We start from the raw sequence: 25,882 nt of genomic DNA on the forward strand, positions 1-25,882 counted from the left end.
CTTAGAGGAAGACTTCTTGGAAAGTCTACCAGCCATCGAAGTACCTCGGTGAACCATTCTCTCGTGGGCCAGAGGGGAGCAACTAACGTCAACCTTGTCCCTTCGTGAGAGGCGAACTTCTGCAGTACCTTGTTGACAATCTTGAATGGTGGGAATGCATATAGGTCCAGATGAGACCAATCTAGAAGAAATGCGTCTATGTGTATTGCTGCTGGGTCTGGGACTGGAGAGCAATAGATTGGAAGTCTCTTGGTCATCGAGGTTGCAAAGAGGTCTATGGTGGGTTGACCCCAAGTCGCCCAAGACTCTTGCACACGTCCTTGTGGAGGGTCCATTCCGTAGGAATTACCTGACCCCTCCGACTGAGGCAGTCTGCTAAGACGTTCAAGTCGCCCTGGATAAACCTCGTTAACAGGGAGATGCCTCGATCTCTTGACCAAATGAGCAGGTCCCTTGCGATCTCGTACAGCGTCAGGGAGTGGGTGCCTCCTTGCTTGGAAATGTATGCCAAGGCTGTGGTATTGTCGGAGTTGATCTCTACCACCTTGTTTCGAAGGAGACTCTCGAAGTTCATCAAGGCCAGGTGGACTGCCAAAAGCTCCTTGCCGTTGATGTGCATGCTCCTCTGACTTGAGGTCCACAGACCTGAGCATTCCCGACCGTCCAGGGTCGCACCCCAACCCAAATCCGACGCGTCCGAGAATAGTACGTGGTTTGGGTTCTGAACTGCTAGGGAAAGTCCCTCTCTCAGACTGATATTGTCGTTCCACCAATTCAGGCATGCCTTTACTGGTTCGGAGATCGGGATTGAGACCGTCTCTAACGTCTTGTCCTTTTTCCAGTGAAAAGCTAGATGGAACTGGAGAGGTCGAAGGTGTAGCCTTCCTAGCGAGACAAACTGCTCCAGGGATGATAGAGTTCCTACTAGACTCATCCAATTCCTGACTGAGCATCGTTCTCTCTTCAACATCAGTTGGACTTTGAGCAGGGCTTGCTCTATTCGGGGGGCAGACGGAAAAGCCCGAAAAACTGGACTGCGAATCTCCATCCCTAAATACAGTATAGTTTGGGATGGAATCAGCTGGGACTTTTCCAGGTTGACCAAAAGTCCCAATTCCTTGGTCAGATCCAATGTCCAATGAAGATCCTGCAGACAGCGATGACTGGACGAGGCTCTGAGAAGCCAGTCGTCCAAGTATAGGGAGGCTCGGATTCCCGATAAATGGAGGAATTTTGCTACATTCCTCATAAGCCTCGTAAACACAAGAGGAGCAGGACTTAGGCCAAAGCACAGGGCCCGAAACTGGTATACCACATTGTTGAAAACAAACCTCAGAAAAGGTTGGGAATCTATGTGTATGGGGATGTGGAAGTATGCGTCTCTTAGGTCGAGAGAGACCATCCAGTCTCCCTTTCTGACCGCTGCTAAGACTGATTTCGTGGTCTCCATGGTGAACTTTGTCTTCGTAACAAAGACGTTGAGTGCACTGACGTCTAGCACCGGTCTCAAACCTCCTGTCTTCTTCGGTACTAGGAAGAGACGGTTGTAAAACCCCGGTGATTGAAGGTCCGAGACTTTCACCACCACTCCCTTCTCTAGCAAAAGAGACACTTCTAGTTTCAGGGCTTGTCTCTTTGACTCCTCTCGGTACCTGGGAGAGAGGTCGATGGGGGAAGTCGCTAGAGGGGGTTTGCGTACAAATGGAATTTTGTACCCCTCTCTGAGCAACCTCACAGATTGTTGATCTGCGCCCCTCTTCTCCCAGGCTTGCCAGAAGTTCTTCAGTCTGGCTCCTACTGCTGTCTGAGGCTGCGGGCAGTCAGACTCTGCCACGTGAGGACTTGGCTCCTCTCTTCTTTCCTCTCTTTCCCTCGGCACGAGTACCTCCCCTGCTGGGAGCTCTGCCACGAAAGGGCGAAATAAATCTGGACGCCGGAGTGTCTATCCTAGGTCTTGCAGAAAAGGATGTCGAAGGAGTCCCTTTGCGAGCAGAGGACGCAACCAAGTCATGGGTGTCCTTCTGCACGAGAGAAGAAGCTATGTCCTTAACCAATTGTTGCGGGAACAAAAACTTAGATAAGGGAGCAAAGAGCAGTTCAGATCTCTGACAGGGAGTAACTCCTGTCGACAGAAAAGAGCAAAGGGACTCTCGCTTCTTTAGGACTCCCGACGTAAAAGAGGAGGAGAGCTCATTGGAACCATCGCGGATGGCTTTATCCATGCAGGACATAATAGGTAAGGAGATATCTCTATCGGCCGATGAGATTTTCCTACTTAAGGCTCCCAAACACCAGTCAAGGAAGTTGAAAACTTCAAAGGCTCTATAAATGCCTTTCAGCAGATGGTCAAGGTCCGAGGAGGACCAACTAATCTTCGAGCGTCTCATGGCTAGGCGGCAGGGAGAGTCTACAAGGCTTGAGAAGCCGCCCTGGGCAGAGGCAGGGACTCCCAAGCCGAGAACTTCTCCCGTGGCATACCAGACGCTCGATCTAGACGAGAGTTTAGACGGAAGGAAGGCAAAGGCCGTCTTCCCCAAACTCCTCTTGGTTTCCAACCAGTCACCTTAAAGCCGTAAAGCTCTCTTGGATGAGCGAGAGAGCACAAGTTTTGTAAAGGCTGGCATGTCAGCAGGTACGCCTAGAACAAACTCAGACGGCGGCGAACGAGGAGCAACAGAGACGAAGTGATCGGGAAACAACTCCTTAAAAATTAACATGACTTTCTTAAATTCCATTGATGGAGGAACTGTTCTGGGTTCGTCCACATCCGAAGGATGATCCTCATGCTGAGGGTCAGCAACGTCCTCATCTGAAGGATCCTCATCTGACAACTGCTGAGAAACAAGCAAAGGGGTTGGCAATGCTTGACACGCAGCGTCCACACGCACTGGTGCATTAGTAGCGGACCAGGACGCAACGTCATGTAACTGCTTGACAGTCTGTGAACTGTCAACAACAACAGGTGCGTGAGGACGCACGGCGTCCACTCGAGACTGTTTTGACTGCCTAGTCTGAGCAGTCAAAACAACTCTAGACTGCGGTGGTTGACGCTCAGCGTCAAAACAAGTCAACTCCGATGGTTGGCGAACGTCCTGAACGTCAACAGGAGCATTAGTAAGTGGCCTAACGTCCAAATGCGGCTGAAAATCAACACGAGACCGCATCGAGTGAGGCTCTACATAACGTGACTGACGTGACTTAGCTACGCCAACGTCAACAGGACGCACAAAGGTTCGTTTGGGCGGCTGAAGGCCAGGATCTCAATGAGATAAACGGCTAGGCTCAACGTGAACCTTATCGGCAGAATAGTCTTCCATAAGGGAGGCGAGCTTAGTCTGCATGTCCTGCAGTATAACCCATTTAGGGTCTACGGGAATGGGTAAGGTAAACGACGGGGTTAACGTCTGAGACGGCACAACCTTGCCTACACCAAGACTTTCTGAGCCTGTGTAACGTTGCTGCTTAGGCGGCGAGCAGTCATCCGATGACTGCAATGGGTCAGAACTGTCCCAATGACTACATCCAGGACGCTGGACCTGTCCTGAAGGGACCGACTTTCGCTTAAGGGGCCTAGAAACCTTGCTCCACGGTTTCTTATGCGAAAAGCCTTCGGAAGACGAGGAGAAAATGGGCTCTCTCGTCTTATGGTAGGGGCGATCTTGGTGAGATACGCCTGATACCATAGAGGGAACGTCTGTTCGCTGATCAAGGCCTCTCGAACCCATAAGTCGTACGACATTACTTCTCCCCTGGGTTTGGGAGCTTGCAAGAGGTCTCGGACTAGGTGAACGACAGGCACGAACAGACGAACCCTCGGTCGCAACACTGTTCACAACACTTTGCGCACTAATCACTTTCCCACTATTTTCCGCTGTGGCACTCTGACACTTAAGCTCTTTAACGTCAGCCATGAGTTGATTACGATCAGTTGCTAACGCTTCAACTCTTTCCCCCAAGGCATGAATAGCACGTAACATGTCTTGCATAGATGGTTCCTGAGTGCCAGAAGGGGGGTTAGGTACAACCACTACAGGGGAAGGATTAGGTTCAGGGGCATGTGGAGAAAAATCTACTGACCTAGAGGAACTCCTCCTTACCCTATCTCTCTCTAGCCTACGTGCATACTTATCGTATTCGAACCAATCGAATTCCGAAAGGCCCACACATTCCTCACACCGATCTCCCAATTGACAGGTTTTACCCCGACAATTGGAACACACAGTATGTGGGTCGAGAGATGCCTTTGGAAGACGCCTATTACAGTCCCTAGCATTACACTTACGAAATCTAGGTACTTGTGAAGGGTCAGCCATTTTGAATTAGTCAAAGAAAGTCCAAAAAACAATCCAAGTCATCAACAATTAAATCTGTTCAATAAAGAGTTCAAGAGTTTAAGTTGAGGAAAAACACCTGCACTGCGAAAGCTCAAACCAAAATGAAGTACTTCACCAAATATGTTGAGAAAACTCCAGGTTATACAGCGAGTATTGATACGTCTTGTCGTCAAGGTCGACAGAGAAGAATTGAAGGGTTTGTTTACATGCAAGAGTGGTATCTGGCCGATAGTTAGCGCTGGTGGGCACACCCGCAACCTTCATAGCGATCGCTCGCGAGTTTTTGAGTGTGTTTTCTGTCGAGCCGCTGAGCAGCAGCTATTATATATTCACCGGCTAAGTTAAATATTTAAAAATCTTTGACTTTGGCAACGGCAACAAACTTCTCCTTTTGAAGCATTAATAAGCCATCTACATTTTTACAGTAGATGCAATACATATTTCTCTCAGGCACCAATAGACCATATATCTCATTCTTTACAAATGCAATCTCTTTTCAAGTCCCTTTCTACAACACACAGGTAATACAGATCTATATAAATTGAAGCTATGAAATTGTTACATATCTTGTGCGCATCTATATCATCATACATAAAAAAGAACTAGCATGAACTATCAAATTAAATATGAATACAAAACCTAGAATGGAATGACAAACCCAGTGAATGAGAATCAGAATGTAAGCTTAATCCGTGGTTCCTGTACCCAGTCAAACAAAGAAAAACAGAAAATGTCTATAGCCACTCTACCTACCATGTCGATGGGACTTGCTACAAGTTCACATAGAAATACATACATATATATATATATATATATATATATATATATATATATATATATATATATATATATATATATATATATATATATATATATATATATATATATATATAATATATATATATATAATATATATATATATATAATATATATATAATATATATATATATATATATATATATATATATATATATATATATATATATAATATATATAATATACATATATATATATATATAATATATACATATATATAATATATCATATATATATATATATATATATATATATATATATATATATATATATATATATATATATATATATATATGGATATATTCGGTTAGCACGTAATGTCCAATGTTACAAGAGTTGAATTTCCCTCCCAAGAGCGAGAGGGGTTAATATGAATCTATTAAAGCTTACAAACAAATAAATTTTAGTTTATAATTTAGTACCAAAAAAAAAGTAATCTAATTTCAAATTATATGGCGATAGTGAACAATAAACTTAATTATTACATTTACCAATATTTATATTCAATATCTTTGTTTACATCATATAGGTAGATGGCTGTGGATCGTCGGCGTCAACTGCAGATTCGTTTGTTGTTGTTCGATACGCATTCTAATAAGGAACTGGTAGAGAGTTCCTTGAACAAGGATCTTCATTTGTTCAAGGATTACGTGATAGGGACCAAAATCATATCAACAATACCCTTTTAACTATAGGTGAGCTTAACCGTGATACCATTGGGACCTTAAAAACAGCTGGCAACAAAACCAAAATAAGTAATCTGTAATTGCTGTTGTTAAAATACATATTGAACTGTTAATAGAAAAGTACAAAAATTATTACATGAAGTTTAGATAACATCGAAACCCAATATTATTATAGACATCTTTCAGTTCATATACAGTACGTTATGGTGTCGGCTATAGCTACAAATCAGCTGAGGAAATCAAACAACGTCTGAATACCTGCCTACGATCAAATGTATATTTAAGCAATATTTATATTGTGTGTGGTATTTATCTGACACTTTCTAAAGAAACAAATATTTGTTAAATCCCGTGTGTATAGTAAAGCACCTCTGAGAGAGAGAGAGAGAGAGAGAGAGAGAGAGAGAGAGAGAGAGAGAGAGAGAGAGAGAGAGAGAGAGAGAGAGAGAGAGAATATTCACATAACTAACAATAGCTTTAAACAAAATGTATGAAAAACAATATAAATTTATTGTAAATGAATAAGCATGACATTCAACGGAAAAAATATGTTACGATCGGTTAATTATCGAAATGAAAGAAAAATAAATCGCTGATGTGTTTGATATGCGTAGTAGCATTGTGCATCCCTACATACCAGAAAGTATAAACTCTTCATTTTTTTTTAACTTGAATATGTAGTTATTGGCATAAAATTAATTGTAAATAAATAATTAGACGAAAAGGAAAAAGATTACGATCTTTTATTTAAATACCGAAATTAAAGAAAAATAAATCGCTAACGTGTCAGATATGCACATGCGGCAGCATTGTGCGTTCGTATACCAAAAAGTACTGTTCATTGGTTTTTCAACTTAAATGTGTTTATTAATATAAAATTAATTGTAAATAACTATTAGACTAAAGGAAAAATAAGTTACGATCTGTTATCTATTCACCGAAATGAAAGAAAATATATCGCTAATGCGTTTGATATGCAATGTCATAGCTTTGTGTTCGTACATACCACGCAGTACAGTTCATTTCGATTTTTAATTTAAATATGTACTTGTTGATATAATATTCGTTTTAAATAAATAATCCTTTGACTAAAGGAAAAATGTTATGATGTTATTCATTTACCGAAATGAAAGAAAAATAATAAATCGCTAATGTGTTTGATATGCATACTAAGTAGTATTGTGCGTTCGTACATACAGTACAATAGCTCTGTTTATTGTGTTTTTTAACTTAAAAATGTACTTGATATAAAATTCATTGTAAATAAATAATCATGAGCTTAAAAGGCAAAACTATAAGAGAGAGAGAGAGAGAGAGAGAGAGAGAGAGAGAGAGAGAGAGAGAGAGAGAGAGAGAGAGAGAGATACGTCAGTGTGAATGTACATGGGTAATAACTTATTTTATTATAAAATAAATACAAATTGAGTAAGAATGTGTTTTCATAGTTTTTGTGACCTTCCAAAATATCAATAATGTGTTTGTTTAAGTTTCATAGTAACCAAATCCCAAAATAGACAGACTGTCTCAATACCCAGGGATGTAACATCCCCTATTCCCATTAGGCTATTTCTTATGGAGAAATTATGTTCCATTAACACGACTTCTCCAGGAATATAACCCTCATGTTAACGGGGAGTTAACTGTGTGTGTATATATATATATATATATGGAATTTATAGACCGAAAGCTCTTGGTGTCAAAACTTCAGCAGTAATGAAAGCCCTTCAAAAGCAAGAAAGACAAACTTTATGTTAGAACATTTGAAAATGTCTATATGGATAGTACACCCATCCTAAAACTACATACTGTATAGTGAAAAAAATCTGATTGAGAAAGGAGTTAGACAGGGAGATCCCATCTCTCCTAAATTATTCACAGCGTGCCTAGGAGTTTTTAAAGATTCAGACTGGGAAGATGTAGGAATAAACATTAATTGGGGATACATTAACAACTTACGATTTGCAGATGACATTTCTATTTAGTAAATCAAGAAAGGAATTAGAAAATATGATAGATTTGAATAAGGCAAAATTGTAGGACTGAAAACGAACATAAGTAAAACTAACACTGTAATGCTTAATGAAAATGCAGACAACGAAAAAGGGTTATGGACGACTCTCTGGAGATTGTTAATGAATATACCAGACAGTAGGTATTTCACCAGGACATGACACCGATATTAAAAGAAGGATAAGAATGAGCTGGAGAGCTTTTGATAAACAAAATAAGATTATAAAAAGTTAAATGCCACTTTCTCTTAAAAGGAAAATATTTAATCAGATGGCCTTAACAGTATTAACTTATGCTTCAGAAACTTGGAATATTAATAAAGCCTTTGAAATTAAGCTAATTACAACTCAAAAATTAATGGAAAGTATAATGATGGGAATAACACTAAGAAAAAGAAAAGGAGCAACATGGAAATGAGAAAAAACTAAAGTAGTGGATATTCCAGCAACATATATGAAAAAGAAAAGGATGTGGACAGGACATATGAAAATGACATATAATACAGTAGATGGACCAAAAGAATAACAGAATGGGTCGCTATAGATTAAAAACGAAGCAAAGGATAGAAGACCAGACGATGGATTGATGAGCTAAGAAAGTTTGCGGGGATAGACTAGTGTAGAATGACCAGAAATAGACACGAGTGGGACATGAATGAGGCTTTTCACTAGAGCAGACTATCAACAGCTTATTATACACACAAATATATGCATATAAACTCCTGACTTGTGAATACAACCTTTGTTTCACCCCCACTTAACACTTAAAAGGATGTAAGGCAATGACTTCAGAATCTCCAGCAACAAGAATTCCATTGAAAGACACTCAGACTCTAGCCAAAAAGAGAGGCATGTACTTATGAGTTGCCTGCCGATATAAGACAGCTCTGATCCTAGGGATTATTGCATAGGATCTAAAGCTGGGGCAAACACCAAGAATCCTTTCCTTATAAGAATGATTTCCTTTAGGACGAGTATGTGTAGCACTCTGCTTTTGTACTATACTAACAACTCAGTATTGAAAAGCATCTTTAAACCTAAAATAAAAGTTAAAAACCAGTGAACAAATATAATACAAGTTCTATAAGCTAGTACTCAATTGTTTCCCCATAGAAAGTAAATGAGACTACAGGTGAAAAGAGAAACCATCTAGTGACACTACTTCAGAAGAATAATCAGCTGTAAATTATAGAAAATTAGTTTCCAGACAACCCCATCTGCTAACAGACAAAAAAAAAAAAAAAATTGTTCCTTGCAACACAATAACACTAAGCTCAAAACACCAACTAAACTGGTTATAACAACAATTACAATGGCCACCTATTATTCATGGTTCTTACCAGTTAACAGAAGCTCAAGCAATTAAACACCAACCCCATCCTGATTACCAACTTAATGGTATGTGTGAAATGTACTGCCCAGTAAACAGTAATCATTCGAAAGCTATAAGCTAAGTTCAAACTAAAGAGAGAGAGAGAGAGAGAGAGAGAGAGAGAGAGAGAGAGAGAGAGAGAGAGAGAGAGAGAGAGAGAGAGAGAGAGAGAGAGAATTATTTTCAGTGTAAGCTATGTAAAACAAAAAATCTTAATTGTCTATTGTGCATCAGAACTCATATACAATATTGATACATTATACTTTGCAGTACACTAAATGATTTTTCCTCAAGAAATCTATTCTTCAATTTTCCAAAAATTAGCATAAAATAACAAATACTAATCAATGCCAGCATTTAATAAGGAATACAACAAAAGATTTTGATAAAGTCTATCTTAAAAATAAAAATTTATCACTAAGCTAAAAATCCCCCCAAATAAAGGCCCAGTCTGAAAAGGGTCTTCAAGGCAGTCTTGGGTGGAATTCCTTTAGTGACCAGGAATTGGAACCCCCTAGAGCAACCTTTTTGTGGGTGTGTGATGGACAGGAGGAAGTTTTTGCTTAGGGTCATCAGCAGGATGGAGGAGTTGTGGGATGTTGCAAATGATGGAGTGAGGGGAAAGAAAAGTTGTGTAATTACCAACGCAAGGTTGTTACAATCCATTCTATTCATAACATCCACAGGCAATGGAAAATTTATTGTAGATAATTGAGAAAAAAAGTAAAATCTTTATATAAAAGCTTAGTCCCAACTTTGATGGCTTAACAGATTCAACAGAAATAAATTAACTTATTTAATTAATGTGCACTGCTCAGGTAACTTTTGTCTCAATGCAACCAGATTCTTACATAACGTCATGAAAAATTTACTGAGTCAACCAATATTTTTAACTTAAGTCCTAAAATTACAAAACAACAATTAAACTCTGTACTTGGCCAAATTGCATTAAACAAATCATAAACTTGCATTACTCCATGAGTGCATCCAGAGAAAACTTCCCAAACCGAACACCATCAACTCCATCGATAAAAGATATGGAATTAAAGGATAATTCCATCAATACAAGAGTCACACCAGCAATATAAAAACTTCCACCAAGGCACATCCTGGAACATGCAAGAGTAATATGTTGCTCAACACACTCACCTAACAAAAAGTTGTTCCTGATTGTTGACACGCCATGATACTACCGTTGCACCTGTCAGAACAATAACAAATTAAACAGTGTACATAAAATCACATATACTGTACAGTACAAAATCAGTGCATGCTCATAGCCAAATATAAAAAAAATAAATGGAAGCAAACAATTCTGTTATTCACTAAATTCTGCAGGTAGCCACTAACATAAAGGTGTGTAATATAAAAACAAAACTCCCAACACTAAAAAAATATTGAAAAAATCTAATGTACACTACTATATTCTTGTATAGGATTCCGCACAAAGCATAAAATGTTACGTTTTATTTCTGAAAAGTCATATAGGTTAATAGAAAATATACTATGTAAATAACAGTATTCTTAAGTTACCCATAATAAAGTTATACATTTTCTATTACTGTTCATTCCTTATTTAAACTATCATGAGTTTTCCTATTCTTCCCCACCATTATTGCAATTTCCCTCACCCCATCTCACTTGCTAAAGCAACGGAGGGCTCCTGAATCAATAGCAGACGAGGAACTGGGTGGTAAAAAATGAGGGAACTGCAGCAGGAGCCAGACAGAGGAGAAAAACCATGTCACAGACTTCTCTCTCGTTCTCTCTCTGCCAAAGCTCACAAGATGAAGCAAGGATGAGCAAGGGGAAACGATGGAAGAGGCAAGGGATAGAAAATACGTCAGGACAAAATATCTTGTGTAGAATATCAATACATCTAATACATTAAGCTTCTGGATTTAAAAAAAAATACAATAAAAATGAAAGCATAACTAAAACATATAAGTAAATAATTAGATCAATATATATTCCAAATAAAACTAAATCCTGGCTAGACAAAACTTTCTTAAAAATAGCTAAGAATATGTTAAAACAGCTTTTGCCATACAGTGCTGTACTAAAAATGAATCCAAAAAAATCTATTCCAAGAGAATATTGCAACTAGTCCCTTCTGGTTCTATTGAAAAAAGAAGAATGGGAGGGGAAGAATCTAAGAGACTTCTCATAATGACAACAACTTGCATTTAGAAATGATGGACATTACTAGATTTTGAAATAAAAATTCATCCACTGTGATGGCTAAGTATGTATGTAAATTAAATGAATTTGACTGTGATGTCTGTTAATGTGTGTGGTTAAATAAAAATATCAATACTGTTATAAAGTATTTTTATGAATATTTGATGTATAGGACACTACAAAACCATACAATACTGTATATATCTGAATGGGAGACAAAATAAATATTATCAAGGTTTACTTGAAAGGGGAACAAAATAAATGTTATCAATGGTTACTTCAAAATTACCAGTTTCTGTGAATAAAACTGGCATAAAACTAGCTTTGCAATTTGTCACATGTAAACCAGCCTCTTCCATGATAAAACTTAATAATACCTGCACACTGCCTATCTGTCTTAAAAGTAGAGTACAAATAGTATCTAAGAATTACACTCCATTCAATATTCGAGAAACACCCAGCTAATTATTACTATTACTTGCTAAGCTACAACCCTAGTTGGAAAAGCAGGGAAAATAGCCCAGTGAGGAAAGGAAACAAGAAAAAATTTTAAGAATAGTAACATTAAAATAAATATTTCTTACATAAACTATCAAAACTTTAACAGAAAAAGAGGAAGAGAAATTAGATAGGATAGTGTGCCTGAGTGTACCCTCAAGCAAGAGAATTCTAACCCAAGACAGTGGAAGACCATGGTATAGAGACTATGGCACTACCCAAGACTAGAGAACAATGGTTTGATTTTAGTGTCCTTCTCCTAGGAGAGCTGCTTACCACAGCTAAAGTCTCTTCTACCCTTAGCAAAAGGAAAGTAGCCCCTGAACAATTACGGTGCAGTAGTTAACCCCTTGGTGATCTCATTGTTGTCAGGTGTATGAGGAAAGAGAAGAATCTGTAAAGAATAGGCCAGACTATTCAGTGTATGTGTGGGCAAAGGGAAAGTGAACCGTAACCAGAGAGAAGGATCCAATGGAGTACTGTCTGGCCAGTCAAAGGACCCCATAACTCTCTTGCAGTACCAAAAGAATATGAAGACTGCAAATACTTATATTAATTCATTTTGCATGAATTTTATTGAACAGGGACTTTTATACTGGGTCAAAAATTAAATACTATATAAAACAAGATTTGTATGCTATAAAAGTAAATTTTTGTTGTCTAATATCCATTATATGTGTTGTCATACAAAGTTCATAGGCTATGGCAATGTTCCTTTGCCAAGATAACTGTTCCATCACACAAACTATCGAGCCCTAAAAGCTACTTACAGCACTGCCAATAAAGAACTGACACTCATTACAGTTGCTGGATGAAAATTTTAACGAAATAATCATTAGTTACATGACCAATTACATTCTCCGTAAAGATTTCCTATGTAAAAAAAAAAAAAAAAAAAAAAAAAAAAGTATCCTTCCCCAACAAATGCCACACAAACTAAAAGGAAAGAATACACCAAAGCCTATTAGTCTTCATATAAAAGTAAATAGGGAGTTACACCACTCAGACTGGCATAAAATGCACATGAATCTACTTAGGAGAGTGATTTTTTTATGGTGCTTGCATTTTTGCCACAATACAGTAGTACATAAAGCAAGGCTAGTCTCAAATGTACCTGTAAATGTAGGTCATCCATTTACCTTAAAAAGGACTACAAAGTAAAGTCTTCCAAAGTCAGCTCTATGAAAATTATAAGTTATTTACTGTAAGACCACAAAGGGGTCACTCACATTACACAACTGCTACTAAACAATCTTACAGAAGCATCTGTCAAGGATTAGATACGACAAAAAGGAAAATCTCAAAATTTCACGAACAAATACAAAGAAAACCCTGTCATACTCCTGACTTTCAGATGCAATGACATTCAAATTAAGAGCCTTTCTCTGACATCCCAAGTTATTTTCCTAGCAAAAGGTATAACACTGTACTGTTCCTAATTTGACTTAGTCTAGATGGTATGATATATTCAAATCATAAAAAAAAGTTAGACTGACCAAGATTAAGTTAAAATGGTAAGTTGGAAAACACAGGCAAGAATTTAAAAATAAATAAATAAATAACCTCCAGACATTTCTTTATATTTTGAATAAGTAAATTACTTATCAAGTTCACTTGATTTATGTGGTTTTCACATTATATCCATAGATTTGCACAAGTTGAACTATTACATGTCTATAATGTATGCCTAAAGGCCAGAGGCTACTATTATCTTCTAACTAGTAAACAAAATATTTGCCTGAGTTTTGAATCATCTAATATACAGTACCATACATGTATTATGAACAGCAATCTTATTTGATAATGTACGAGTACTTTTCATTAATTTCAAAGTACCAAATAATATAACAATGTACAACAAAGTTGAATGATAATACTTCTTAACAACCTCAAACCAGCACCAAGTCATCAAATCCTTGCTCTAAAAGCTTTAAACTTTGACACAAATATCAAAGAGCTGTTTGAGGAAAGTAAAAAAATTTAAAATGAAGAAATAGTACTCCTGTAGATAACACAATATACATACATACTGTGCACACACAATATATATATACATATAAATATACATATATACTGTATGTATATATATATATATATATATATATATATATATATATATATATATATATATATATATATATATATATATATATATATATATATATACACACACACACACACCTTTTCAAACCATATTCAACTGGTTTTGGTTAGGCCTCCATTCAACCTATTACAGTACTGTATACTGAAAATTTTATAACTAAATGCATAATCCCAACCTAAGATACACTACCTAGGTATATAATTTTACCTCAAGTTCAAAATACATGTTTTTATAAACATTCAATGGAAACACACTGAATGAACATTAAACTTATGATCTGACAGATTAGTAACATACCAGGTAGAGCTTAGTCAACGTTATTACCTTTGAAAATACAATTACCTGACAGTAGTTGTCAAAGACAAAGTTAATGTAAAATAATGCCTTTCACTAAAATGGATACTCCCTAAAAATCTGACAAATTTATCTATCTTTCAGTTCTAAATTCAATGCACTATAATAACTATATCCACAATGCCTATGCATGAGTAACTCAGACTGTCCAATTAAAATTGCCATTGATTTGCAGTCTAAATGACTGTGAAAGTGAGAAGCCCAAAAGGTGTATTCATTCTTACAATAAAAAATTAATGTACTATTATTATATCCCAGTCTGTCTTTACATTTAAATTTATTTCAAATCCATATGATTAATTAAATAACTATTATTATTAAAGTATACATATATGTATATACAGTATATATATATATATATATATATATATATATATATATATATATATATATATATATATATATATATATATATATATATATATATGTATATATAACTATATATATATATATATATATATATATATATATATATATATATATATATATATATATATAACTATATATATATATATGTATATATAACTATATATATATATATATATATATATATATATATATATATATATATATATGTATATATAACTATATATATATGTATATATAACTATATAATGTATATATAATATATGTGTGTAATATAACTATATATATCTATATATATATATATATAGATATATATATATATATAGATATAAATATATATATATATATATATATATATATATATATATATATATATATATATATATATATATATATATATATATAATTTATAGTTACAAATCATAATGACTGTCATATGCCCTTACATTACTAGATAGGTGAACTTGCCATAATAGTATATATGAACAATTTAAATGTGAACATTAGCATTGGGTGGCATTAGAATCTACAGAATGACAAGCACAATACCTAGACATACAGGCAGGAGAGTATTAGCCAGGATCCTGTGGGAAGATTTATGGAGATCCTTTTTATAACCTTTAAGGGTGAATGACCACCAGGGGCATGGTAGGGGGTACGATGCCCACCAACCTTCACTCCCCTCCACCCCCCTGCATTCACAACCCACCCATATGAAGAGACCCCCAGAGGCCAGCCCCCGACATGGGGAAAAAAATAGCCCTCCCTCGGCCTTTATTCACTTGTATTTCGTCTTCCCCGATATGTTGAAATATGAATTGGACATCTCCGAAATCCTCGAGCAATTTCCCATTGAACTGAAACATACAGATCACTGACAAATTTTGCATTTTTCGGTATTTCCTTTGTTTCGTCGAGCCGGGACTCTCCGTTTACAAAAAACTCGCCACACCAGACCAAAATCACGCGCGGGCGTCTCAGGAGATTTCTAATGCGTTTGCGCCCTTGTAGGGCCATTACCAAGATATAATGATCCTAGAGTCCGTGCATAAAACAAACAATATTCACATATATCGTCAAGAGAACAGAACAAAATGTCACTTACCATGTAAATTGACAGTACAAGTGGTGTTGTTGCCACGATCGAGAACCACAACACTCGTCGCTGGCACCGCCATCTCAGCTACTGAGCCTGAGCTGTCTGCTGCACCCTTTTCCCGCCTCTGCTTGCGATTAAGGATAACAAAAACATTTTAACTTTGTAGACAAAATTTATATTTTTAGTATACAATAAAATTTATATTAATAGTTTTATTCATTTATATCTTTTAATTATTTTATTCTGTATTTACTAGCTATTTATTTCAAAGAACTACTCTAAATCGCAAACTCGTTTTTTACGTGAGATTTGCGCTTAGCTGGAATCTTGACATTTTCTGACAGCAGCCGATATACTTCCCCGTTGCCTATCGTGACCATTCAAGGTTCTATTTTTACGATGCCTTTTATATATTATGAACAGTGTTCACTTTGACAACTTATATTTAGAATAATTTCACGAGGGATATGTTAGTTCCAATTTTACTGTTACATATGTAAAATAAAAAATTATTTTTAAACTGATTTTCTTGGACATATCCTTGATATACTGTCTTAGTTTGGAGGAAAAGATATAATCAAGCAAATTTACACACACACACACACACACACACACACATATATATATATATATATATATATATATATATATATATATATATATATATATATATATATATATATATATATATATATATATATGGGGGAGGGGGTGCGGTGGGTGTCTGTGCGTATGTTTGAATAAATAGGAAGATATGATAATTTTATGTAAAAATAATAAAACCTGAAGTTCTCGAGATGTATTATTATACCCAACACAGTGAAAAATGACCGATATGGAAGGGCACCAGGTTTTAAAAGGCATCCCCCTGACATCCCAACTTCTCACCATCTTGACTTCTCCAACCCCGTGTCACCTCCTTATGCCCCCCTTCTCTCTCTCTCTCTCTCTCTCTCTCTCTCTCTCTCTCTCTCTCTCTCTCTCTCTCTCTCTCTCTCTCTAATAGGCATCAGACATGTCCTTCCACTTCCGTCTCTTTGTGGTCATTCTATGCCAGTCAATACCCGCAAATTTTCTTAGCTCGCCAATCCATCGTATTCTCTTCCTCCTCATGCTTCTTTTGCAATCTGTAGGGACCCATTCTGTTATTCTTAACTTCCATCTGTTATCTGTCATTCTCATTATATGCCCTGCCCATGTCTATTTCTGTTTCTTACATGTTGTTAGAATATCTTCTACTTTTTGCTCATGTACCTACAGTATGTTGCTCTTTTTCTCTCATTCAGTGTTATGCTCTTTCCATGGCTCTTTGAGTTGTGACTAGCTTAGTTCTAAGGCTTTAGAAAGGCTTCGAGTTTCCGATGCATAAATTAATACTGATGGGACCACCTCATTAAATACTCTCTTTCTAGAGAAAGTTTTTCATAATCGCATTTAGTGTAGAAATAACGAAAGCTGTCTTTACCCATAGAAATATTGTTGATTCTTTATTAATTGCCTGTGCCCATTGTCACACTTTAAACCCAGTCCCTAGTGTGTTTTCCAGTAATCCTGTATTGTCCTTTTTTAACTGAAATCTAACTTACGCAAATCATAAAAAACTGACAGCTTAGGGATCCCATTCTCCTGTATAAATTCGATAAAATTTTATGAGTCCGTCGATGTCACTAATGAGACGAAAGTACTATATTCAACGCAGCGAAAAACGGCCGATATGGGAGCACACCTGGTTTTCAAGGAACTCCCTGACTTGTAGGCATCTCTACAAATCAGCTTCTTGCTCCAACCTCGCTCCACCTCCATAACTCTTGTAAAGTCTCTTCAGTTTTCCTTTTCGTGGCTATATATATATATATATATATATATATATATATATATATATATATATATATATATATATATATATATATATATATATGTTACCGAACGAAAACAAGAGAACCTCTGTAGAGTTTGAAGGCCTTTGCCAGGCACTCATGGTATTGTTTCATCATAATGGAACTATCTATGTCTCTTGTAACCAAAGCGATATAAACAAATATAGTAGCAAACTCATATTTCAATGTCGAAATCCCCGTTTGTTGAACCAGACTAGATTAGACTTAACTTGGAACATAGATTGTGTTTCTCTTATATCTTCACCGTGACCATTGTAAATGGAACAATAGTAATAGTGAATCACATGAAACACTGCCTAACAATAAAGCAAGAAAATTACTTAATTCCTTTCATTTGTGTAAGTCCATGAAATTTATAAGATATCTATAATTTGCATATTAATCAATTCGTTTTCATCAGTTCGAAATTCATCTCATTTCAAAATTCAGTGATTTTACTCAAAGGCTTGTTAACGCATCCTTCTGGTTTTTCATAATTTTTATCACCATTTCTCTCTCGCTTATACAGTTCGTTCAGATCTGGCATTGAAGGTAAGATCCACAGAATTCATGAATTTAAGGATAATTAATCTGACAATCCTGTTTTAATACATAGTTTCTTTTTATATAATACCTCCTCAGAAATGAATTGCTCTCTCTCTCTCTCTCTCTCTCTCTCTCTCTCTCTCTCTCTCTCTCTCTCTCTCTCTCTCTCTCTCTCTCTCTCTCTCTCTCTTGGGGATACCTTAAAATGGTGAAAGGGTTTGTACAGCGCCATGATCAGCAAAGCTGTACAAGTCAGGGTCACCCATACTTTGCCGGTTTGCTGTGAAAGATCAGACAAGAGTCTTCCACTAATCCGCAGTTAGCCAGCCTGGTGATGAAAACTGGCTAAACCCCAGACATGAATAAGAGCTTATTATTATTATTATTATTATTATTATTATTATTATTATTATTATTATTATTATTATTACTTGCTAAGCTACAACCCTAGTTGGAAAGCAGGATGCTATTAGCCCAGCGGCTCCAACAAGGAAAATAGCCCAGTGAGGAAAGAAAAAAAGGAAAAAATAAATCTTTAAGAAGAGTAACAACATTTGAATAAATATCTCCTATATAAACTATAAAAAAAAACTTTAACAAAACAAGAGGAAGAGAAACAAGACAGAACAGCGTGCCCGAGTGTACCCTCAAGCAAGAGAACTTTAACCCAAGACAGTGGAAGACTATGGCACAGTGGCTATGGCACTACCCAAGACTAGAGAACAAAGGTTTTATTTTGGAGTGTCCTTCTACCCTTACCAAGAGGAACAATTACAGTGCAGTAACCCCTTGGGTGAAGAAGAATGTTTTGGTAATCTCAGGCCTTTGTCTCACAGTGGACAAGAAACGGCTACATTTGTTGTTTGTTATATATTTTTGTATGTCTGAGAGAGAGAGAGAGAGAGAGAGAGAGAGAGAGAGAGAGAGAGAGAGAGAGAGAGAGAGAGAGAGAGAGAGATTGTGTGCATGGGAATGTGAAAATTCATATTACATGCATTCGGATTGCTTATTTTTTGGTTTACGGTGTTAAAACTAACAAACTTAGTAGCAGGCTACCCCTTCTTTTGTGGTGTAATAAGATTGCGTTTTATCAGCAAGGGTTCTTATTAGAGTAATTTCTATGTATTTAAGATTCATTAATCATTTCTAAAAATTCTATTTAATATAAATATCAGGTTGTAAAGATCCGTCACTGGCTATGGTTCAGGATTGTAGTATCTTCACAACAATTTCCTTAGAGTTTATTTATACTGTATGTTTATAACAACACATAATCAAGACGGTCCCTGACAATTAAAATAAATTTGATGATTTACAGAATATTGAAAATCTTAGCAGCCTTATCACTTCAATTCATGACTCTCTTTTTATTAATTAATTCAGTTTAGTTATTATTATGATTAATATCCGTAGTATTACTTGTGTTACCACCCTTTGAAAAAAAAATTGTGAGGAAACTGTCTCAAAAAATCGTACAGATAAGATGACTGAACAAGAGCCCACAAGCTCGTTAAGTCTCAACACCCTAAAATGATACAAGACGAATTGGTTCAGTTACGCAGAATTCATAGAGATCAGTAGTGTGGTTTTGACAATTAACGCAAAATACGCTGTGTGGTACTTTAAATACAAAACAGATCTTGTAGGTCCTGTAGTGCAGAGGGTTTCCTTGAGTGATAGGACCAGTAAAACTGACCTTAAAGTATGTAAAGTAAAAGAGTACATTCGAAGACTATCTGAGTGAAAGAGAGCTCAGCAAGTGAATAGATGTTTGTGTACTTTTCTAACTTTATAAGCTGCAAATAATTGCAGTGGTTCGTACATTTACACACTCTTTTAGGAAATTATATAAATACTGCTTCAAGAGGAGTTCGTTTGATGAAGAACTGATAGAAGTGTAAGATAAAAAATGCGCAAAGTTAAAACTTGAATGTTAGAGAAATATAGAGAGGATAAGGTTTGGTGGTGCGTATAGAAATAAAAGCAAGAACGACATAATGATACAAGGTCATTGATAAAGAGTAAATGAATGATATCTGATACAGTATATTCAATCATGATTGTTCATAAGATGGATAGTTTTCACTTCAGTTTCCTTGAAGACATTATTACAGTTAGAGTTACCTCAGAAATCAGAGAAACATTTCCAATGTCATGTGAGATACTCATAAAAACTCCATAAAATGAATACAGAAAAGTATTCTTTGGTCTTCTGTGATCTTAATCAGTTATTTACTCTTGTCGAGAAATGAATCGGTTTATATGAAAGTAGTAAATAAGAAAATTCAAAATCTCTATTCTTAAATTAGTATTGATCAACAAAGCTAATAAAAAAAAGAATTTAATCAAGTTTGCTTGGGATTTTTTTTTTTTCAGATCCATAATGTGTATTTTGGAAATCACTGCTTGTCGTCTTTGTGTATCTTATTATTAAAACTTCTCGACATCACAGTGATATCTATTTATTACAGAATTGATATGTATATTAAGGACTTATTTCATTGTTAGAATTGTGAGTAAATACACGATCATAAAGGTTTAGTCATTCTTTTAGATTAATATTGTGTATGTTTTTTTTATTTACAAGATATCTTGCAAACATTATATGAATGTATACATAAAACAGAATAAAGAATATACGCAGAGAGAGAGAGAGAGAGAGAGAGAGAGAGAGAGAGAGAGAGAGAGAGAGAGAGAGAGATGAGATGTAACGAGTAAGAAAATTTGATGTAAATTTAGAAGACAAAACAAAAACCATCAAGTTTAAATAAAGAAAATAGAGTAATAGTGCTTTAACTTCTTAGCTTTCGTTTCCTTAGAAGAAATTGTATTGTGCGAATTTTTTACAAAACACGAGAGCGCGCAGCCATTTATGAATCATATCTGGCTGACAACTTCTTAAATCGCCATCCTTTGTGGAGAAGTTACCAGCTAATATGCAATATTTGTAGAAATGACAAAAGAGCAATATTAAAAGACCGCGCACCGTGGCTATTCATGCAAGTGCCATTTTAAATTTCACTGCAAGGAGAGAGTACAGTATACATGCAGCATGACTCCGAGAGTGGAGTTTATGATTACCAAGCTGCTGATCCGAGGCCGCCAGATCAAAGTTCAAGGTAACCCACAAGTCACGGCACTTGGTTTTCGTTAACCTTTATAAGTTCTCTTTCCATTTTAACGAGCTGTTATTTTCATAAGATCGGCAGCGATGAAGTGATTACGGACGGGGCGATATAATGGTAAAGGGCTTCTGTATGATGTATCGTCAATTATTCAAATCGCCTTTCGAGATGACTTACTGCATTAAGGATGTAAATGTTAGTGGAGCCTAGTTTTAGTTTTAATGATAAAACAGAAAGATGATTGTACGTTCGATATACAGGATAAAAAGTATGTACAACGATATGGCACAATGCGTGTACCCTGTAATGTTATCATTGTGTAAATGAAAGGGCTTATCTAAGCACTTACTATTACATATTGCAATTAGTACATGTTTATCTAGGTAGTAGGTTTGACAGGGGACCAGCCACCCGTTGAGATACTACCGCTAGAGAGTTATTAGGTCCTTTGACTGACCAGATAGTACTACATTGGATCCTTCTCTCTGGTTACGGCTCATTTAGTCTTTGCTCACACATATACCGAATAGTCTTAACTATTTTTTCCACACTATCCTGTCCTCATACACCCGACAACATTGAGATTACCAAACAATTCTTCTTCGCTCAGGGGGTTAACTACTGCAATGTAACCGTTCAGTGGCTATTTTCCTCTTGGTAAGGATAGAAGAGACTCTAGATATGGTAAGCAGCTTATTTAGGAAAAGGACACTCAAAATCAAGCCATCGTTCTCGAGTCTTGGGTAGTGCCATAGCCTCTGTACCAGGGTCTTTCACTGACTTGGATTAGAGTTCTCTTGCTTGGGGGTACACTTGGGCGTACTGTTCTATCTTATTTCTCTCCCTCTTGTTTTTTTTTTTTTTTTAGTTTTTAATGTTTATATATGAAACATCTAATTTAATGTTGTTACTTTTCTTAATGTATTTTAATTTTATTTTTATTACTCTATTGTAGTTTATCTATTTTCTTGTTTCCTTTCCCCACTATGCTATTTTTCCCTGTTGGAGCCCTCTTGGCTTATAGCATCTTGCTTTTCCAACTAGGGTTATAGCTTAGCTTGTATCAATAATAATGATAATAATAATAATAATAATAATAATAATAATAATAATAATAATAATAATAATAATAATAATAATAATAATAATAATAATAACATGAACATGGTGCTCTGAAAGTACACGTGGACAAAAGGTGATCTTCAATAAGCGTAGGTTAAAGACCACTCCCTTCAAAAGATGCTGTTTCACCTTTGGGAATTACTTGTTACAGATCCCGACTAATATTGAAGATCAGATAGCTCTGACCACATAATGTTTGAGATCTGATGAAACAATACAATATTTCGGTCTTTGAATTGACCAGTGACCTTGATCCATTTATTTATTATGGAATAGTGTTTGAAATAGTTATCAATGGCCAAGGTACGGTTGGACGTAGAAATTCCCGGTACACCTCACTCTGAGGACAGGCACCCTGGGGAATCCTTTACTGCGCGGCGAGAAACAGAACAGATACTGTAGACAGAGATGGCGGAGATGGTGAATGGGGCTACCGCCAAGGAACTCGCCACACAGTTAGCGTGTGATAGGGTGCACTTTCTCAGAGCAAGGTGTAAGCCTACCATGAATTCCTATGTCCAACTTAACCTACCTACCTGGCGAATTTAATTTAAACTAGAGACAAAAATTGCCCTCTCCTTTATATCGACATATGATCTATAACAAAGGTCAAGATGAACAAACAATTTCAGCAAAATAAATATCAAACCTTGCGATACCAATCAACAAAGGTTCATAAAGTGAAAAGAAAATAATCTGAAAAATTACCTTCAAATAAATTTCTACTTTAAACTGTTAGTTATAATATAATTATGACAAAGAGTCGACGTACACCCAACTCCACGAAAACAACAGAAAAATATAAGAGTTAAGAATGTAATTTTTGCTGTGACCTTTAGAGCTACGTTATGGTAAAAAATACTTTGGGAAATCCTTAACAATCCTAAGGTAGGCTACACTCAGCAACCAAGCCTATCAAGTTTCATAAAACGCTAGGAAATACAGACATTTTGTATTTTTCTTTGACCTTTAAAAATAGGCCATTTAAAAAAAAAAGGAATTAAGGGATTCTATCAATCATGAATTCCAAAGTACCAGTCAGTCAGATCAGGGAAAAGTAAAATGTCGATCTTTTAGAGTACCAAGTGACCTTGGAAATGTCAAGGTTAAAGTTATCTAATAATGAATTATTATTATTATTATTATTATTATTATTATTATTATTATTATTATTATTATTATTATTATTATTATTATCCAAAATACAACACCGGTTGAAAAATCAGAATACTACAAACACAAGGGCTCCAACAGGGAAAGTAACCCCGTGAGGAAATGAAATAACTATATATAAGTAATTAATAGAAAATATAAAATATTTTGAAATCAGTAACAATGTTCGAATAGATCAGTCATATATAAACTATAAAACGAGTCTCATGTCAACCTCTAAACAGAAAAGCGTTTCCAAAAAGTTTGAACTTCTGAAGTTCCACTGATTCAACCGTGAGATTAGGAAGATCATTCAACGCTCTGATCACAGCTGGAATATAACTTCAAGAATGATGCGTAGTATTGTGTTTCATGATGCAGACGGCATAATTTGAAACTAAATGCATACCTAGTACTACATATAGGATGGTATAGTCTGGGAAGGTCTGAGTGCAATGGATACTCTCAATTATATATAAAAAAAATCTTATGTAACATGTAAAAAGAACTAACTGAACGATGGTTCTAGAGATTAACATCCATATCAGGAATAAAAATTTTAATAGACCGTAAGTTTCTATCCAACACATTATGATTAAGACGATAATCAACATATGAAGACCAAATAGGCGAACAATACTCGAAATAAAGTAGAATGAATGGATTAAAAAATTTTCTAAGGATAGACTGATCACCGAAAATCTTAAAAGAATTTTTCACTACGCTTATTTTTTTTTTTTTTTTTTTTTTTTTGCAATTGAAAAAGGTATAGACCGAATGTGCTTCTCAAAAATACATTTGCCATCAAGATTCACACAGAATTTCAAATGAGTTGTATATAGTTAGAGCTACAGACACCATCAGTGCAATGATCTGGATGTTGAGAAGCTACTGTTCTCGATCTACTTACAATCATGATTGGAGTTTTGTTTGGATTCAACTTCATGCCCCATAATTTGTACCATGCACTAATGTGAGCCATATCTCTCTTAAGGGATTCTGCAACCATAAGTCTACATTCTTGGGATGGGATTATTCATTGAATCTGCCTGCAACATTTAAGAATAGGCCAATCTAAGAATAATTCGCCAGATTAGTTTTAAAATTCCATACCACCTACCCACCAACTTCATCAAAACTCGAGAAAAAATAAAGAAGACCAGCTTAATAACAATGGCATGAGACCAAGTCATTGGTAACATTTTCGTCAATCTCTCAAAGTTAAAATTTGTTGGCCACATTTTCCTCGTATCCTTGTTTCTCGTATCTTACTAATCCATAAATTTCGTTAACCAGTAGTACCAATTAGCTATTTTGTTTTTACACGAATACTCAACCATCACGCTTCATATCCATATAAAGATAATTTATAACTATGCCTCCTAAGACTCCAATCTTCGATTACCAATTTACCAAAATTTCCTCGATGCCTTACCTTCTGTTTGTTTACTATTTGTGTCGTACCTTCTCTAATACAACGGCTGTTCTTAATATCTAATCTGAAATGCGCATGCAGGTAAATTGCCTCCAATTAACCTCACATTCATTACGCTGCCATTGTAAGTTATTTTCAATTGCATAATGTTACCATTGGAAGCATATACTCCCAAATTTCTTACTAACGATTTATTTTTCATTTAACAATCTTAGATTCATGGTAAAAACCAAGTTTGTCTCTTGCCTTTGTAATGTGTAGTATGATAAGTAAATGGTATGAAAATATCAAGTGTCATGAATGTCTTTTCGCACTCTTAGATATAAAAAAAAGGCATTTAAAGCGCAGGCATTAACACTTTACACCAACTGCTTTGTATATTTTGAATAGTCACCGATACGCATTTTCTTGCAGAGTGATAACATGCAAACATGTTGCTTAGAGAGAGAGAGAGAGAGAGAGAGAGAGAGAGAGAGAGAGAGAGAGAGAGAGAGAGAGAGAGAGAGAGAGAGTAATTAATTTTTTCACGGATTTCACTTTCTCATTTCCAAAGGTAGTCTAAGCAGTTTGTTACTTGATTTCCCTACATATATGTAAAATATATGTAAAAACAGGTGATTAAATAATTTGCTGGAATTAATAGTTTAATGAGCTTCCTTTATTCATTACACAAATTATATCTAGCGAAAGGGAAATTAGCTTAACAATGAATATTCAAGTCCCTGAGGTATTTGTATACCCGCTGTGGTTATCAGGTTAGTTCAGATAGGATTTGACTGTGTATTATGAAAGTTACACACACACAC

General features: G+C 35.7%; 1 protein-coding gene across 2 annotated transcripts in view; it reads right to left on the reverse strand.

Moving 5' to 3' along the window:
* LOC137650118 (uncharacterized) overlaps positions 1-25,882 on the reverse strand; it is an 80,979-nt gene that overhangs the window by 46,445 nt on the left and 8,652 nt on the right. Inside the window, exons 1-3 of one of the 2 annotated variants that reach the window (XM_068383252.1) lie at positions 18,442-18,489; positions 15,826-15,943; positions 10,367-10,418 (exon numbers count right to left, since the gene is read on the reverse strand). In XM_068383252.1, the coding sequence (XP_068239353.1) occupies positions 10,367-10,418; positions 15,826-15,943; positions 18,442-18,474 (203 nt within the window). In that variant the 5' untranslated portion in view covers positions 18,475-18,489. Of the gene's footprint in view, positions 1-10,366; positions 10,419-15,825; positions 15,944-18,441; positions 18,490-25,882 lie in introns of those variants that run through there. The other variant, XM_068383251.1, reaches the window with a different exon arrangement.

The sequence above is a fragment of the Palaemon carinicauda genome, chromosome 11, assembly GCF_036898095.1.
Source record: "Palaemon carinicauda isolate YSFRI2023 chromosome 11, ASM3689809v2, whole genome shotgun sequence".
Lineage (NCBI taxonomy): Eukaryota > Metazoa > Arthropoda > Malacostraca > Decapoda > Palaemonidae > Palaemon > Palaemon carinicauda.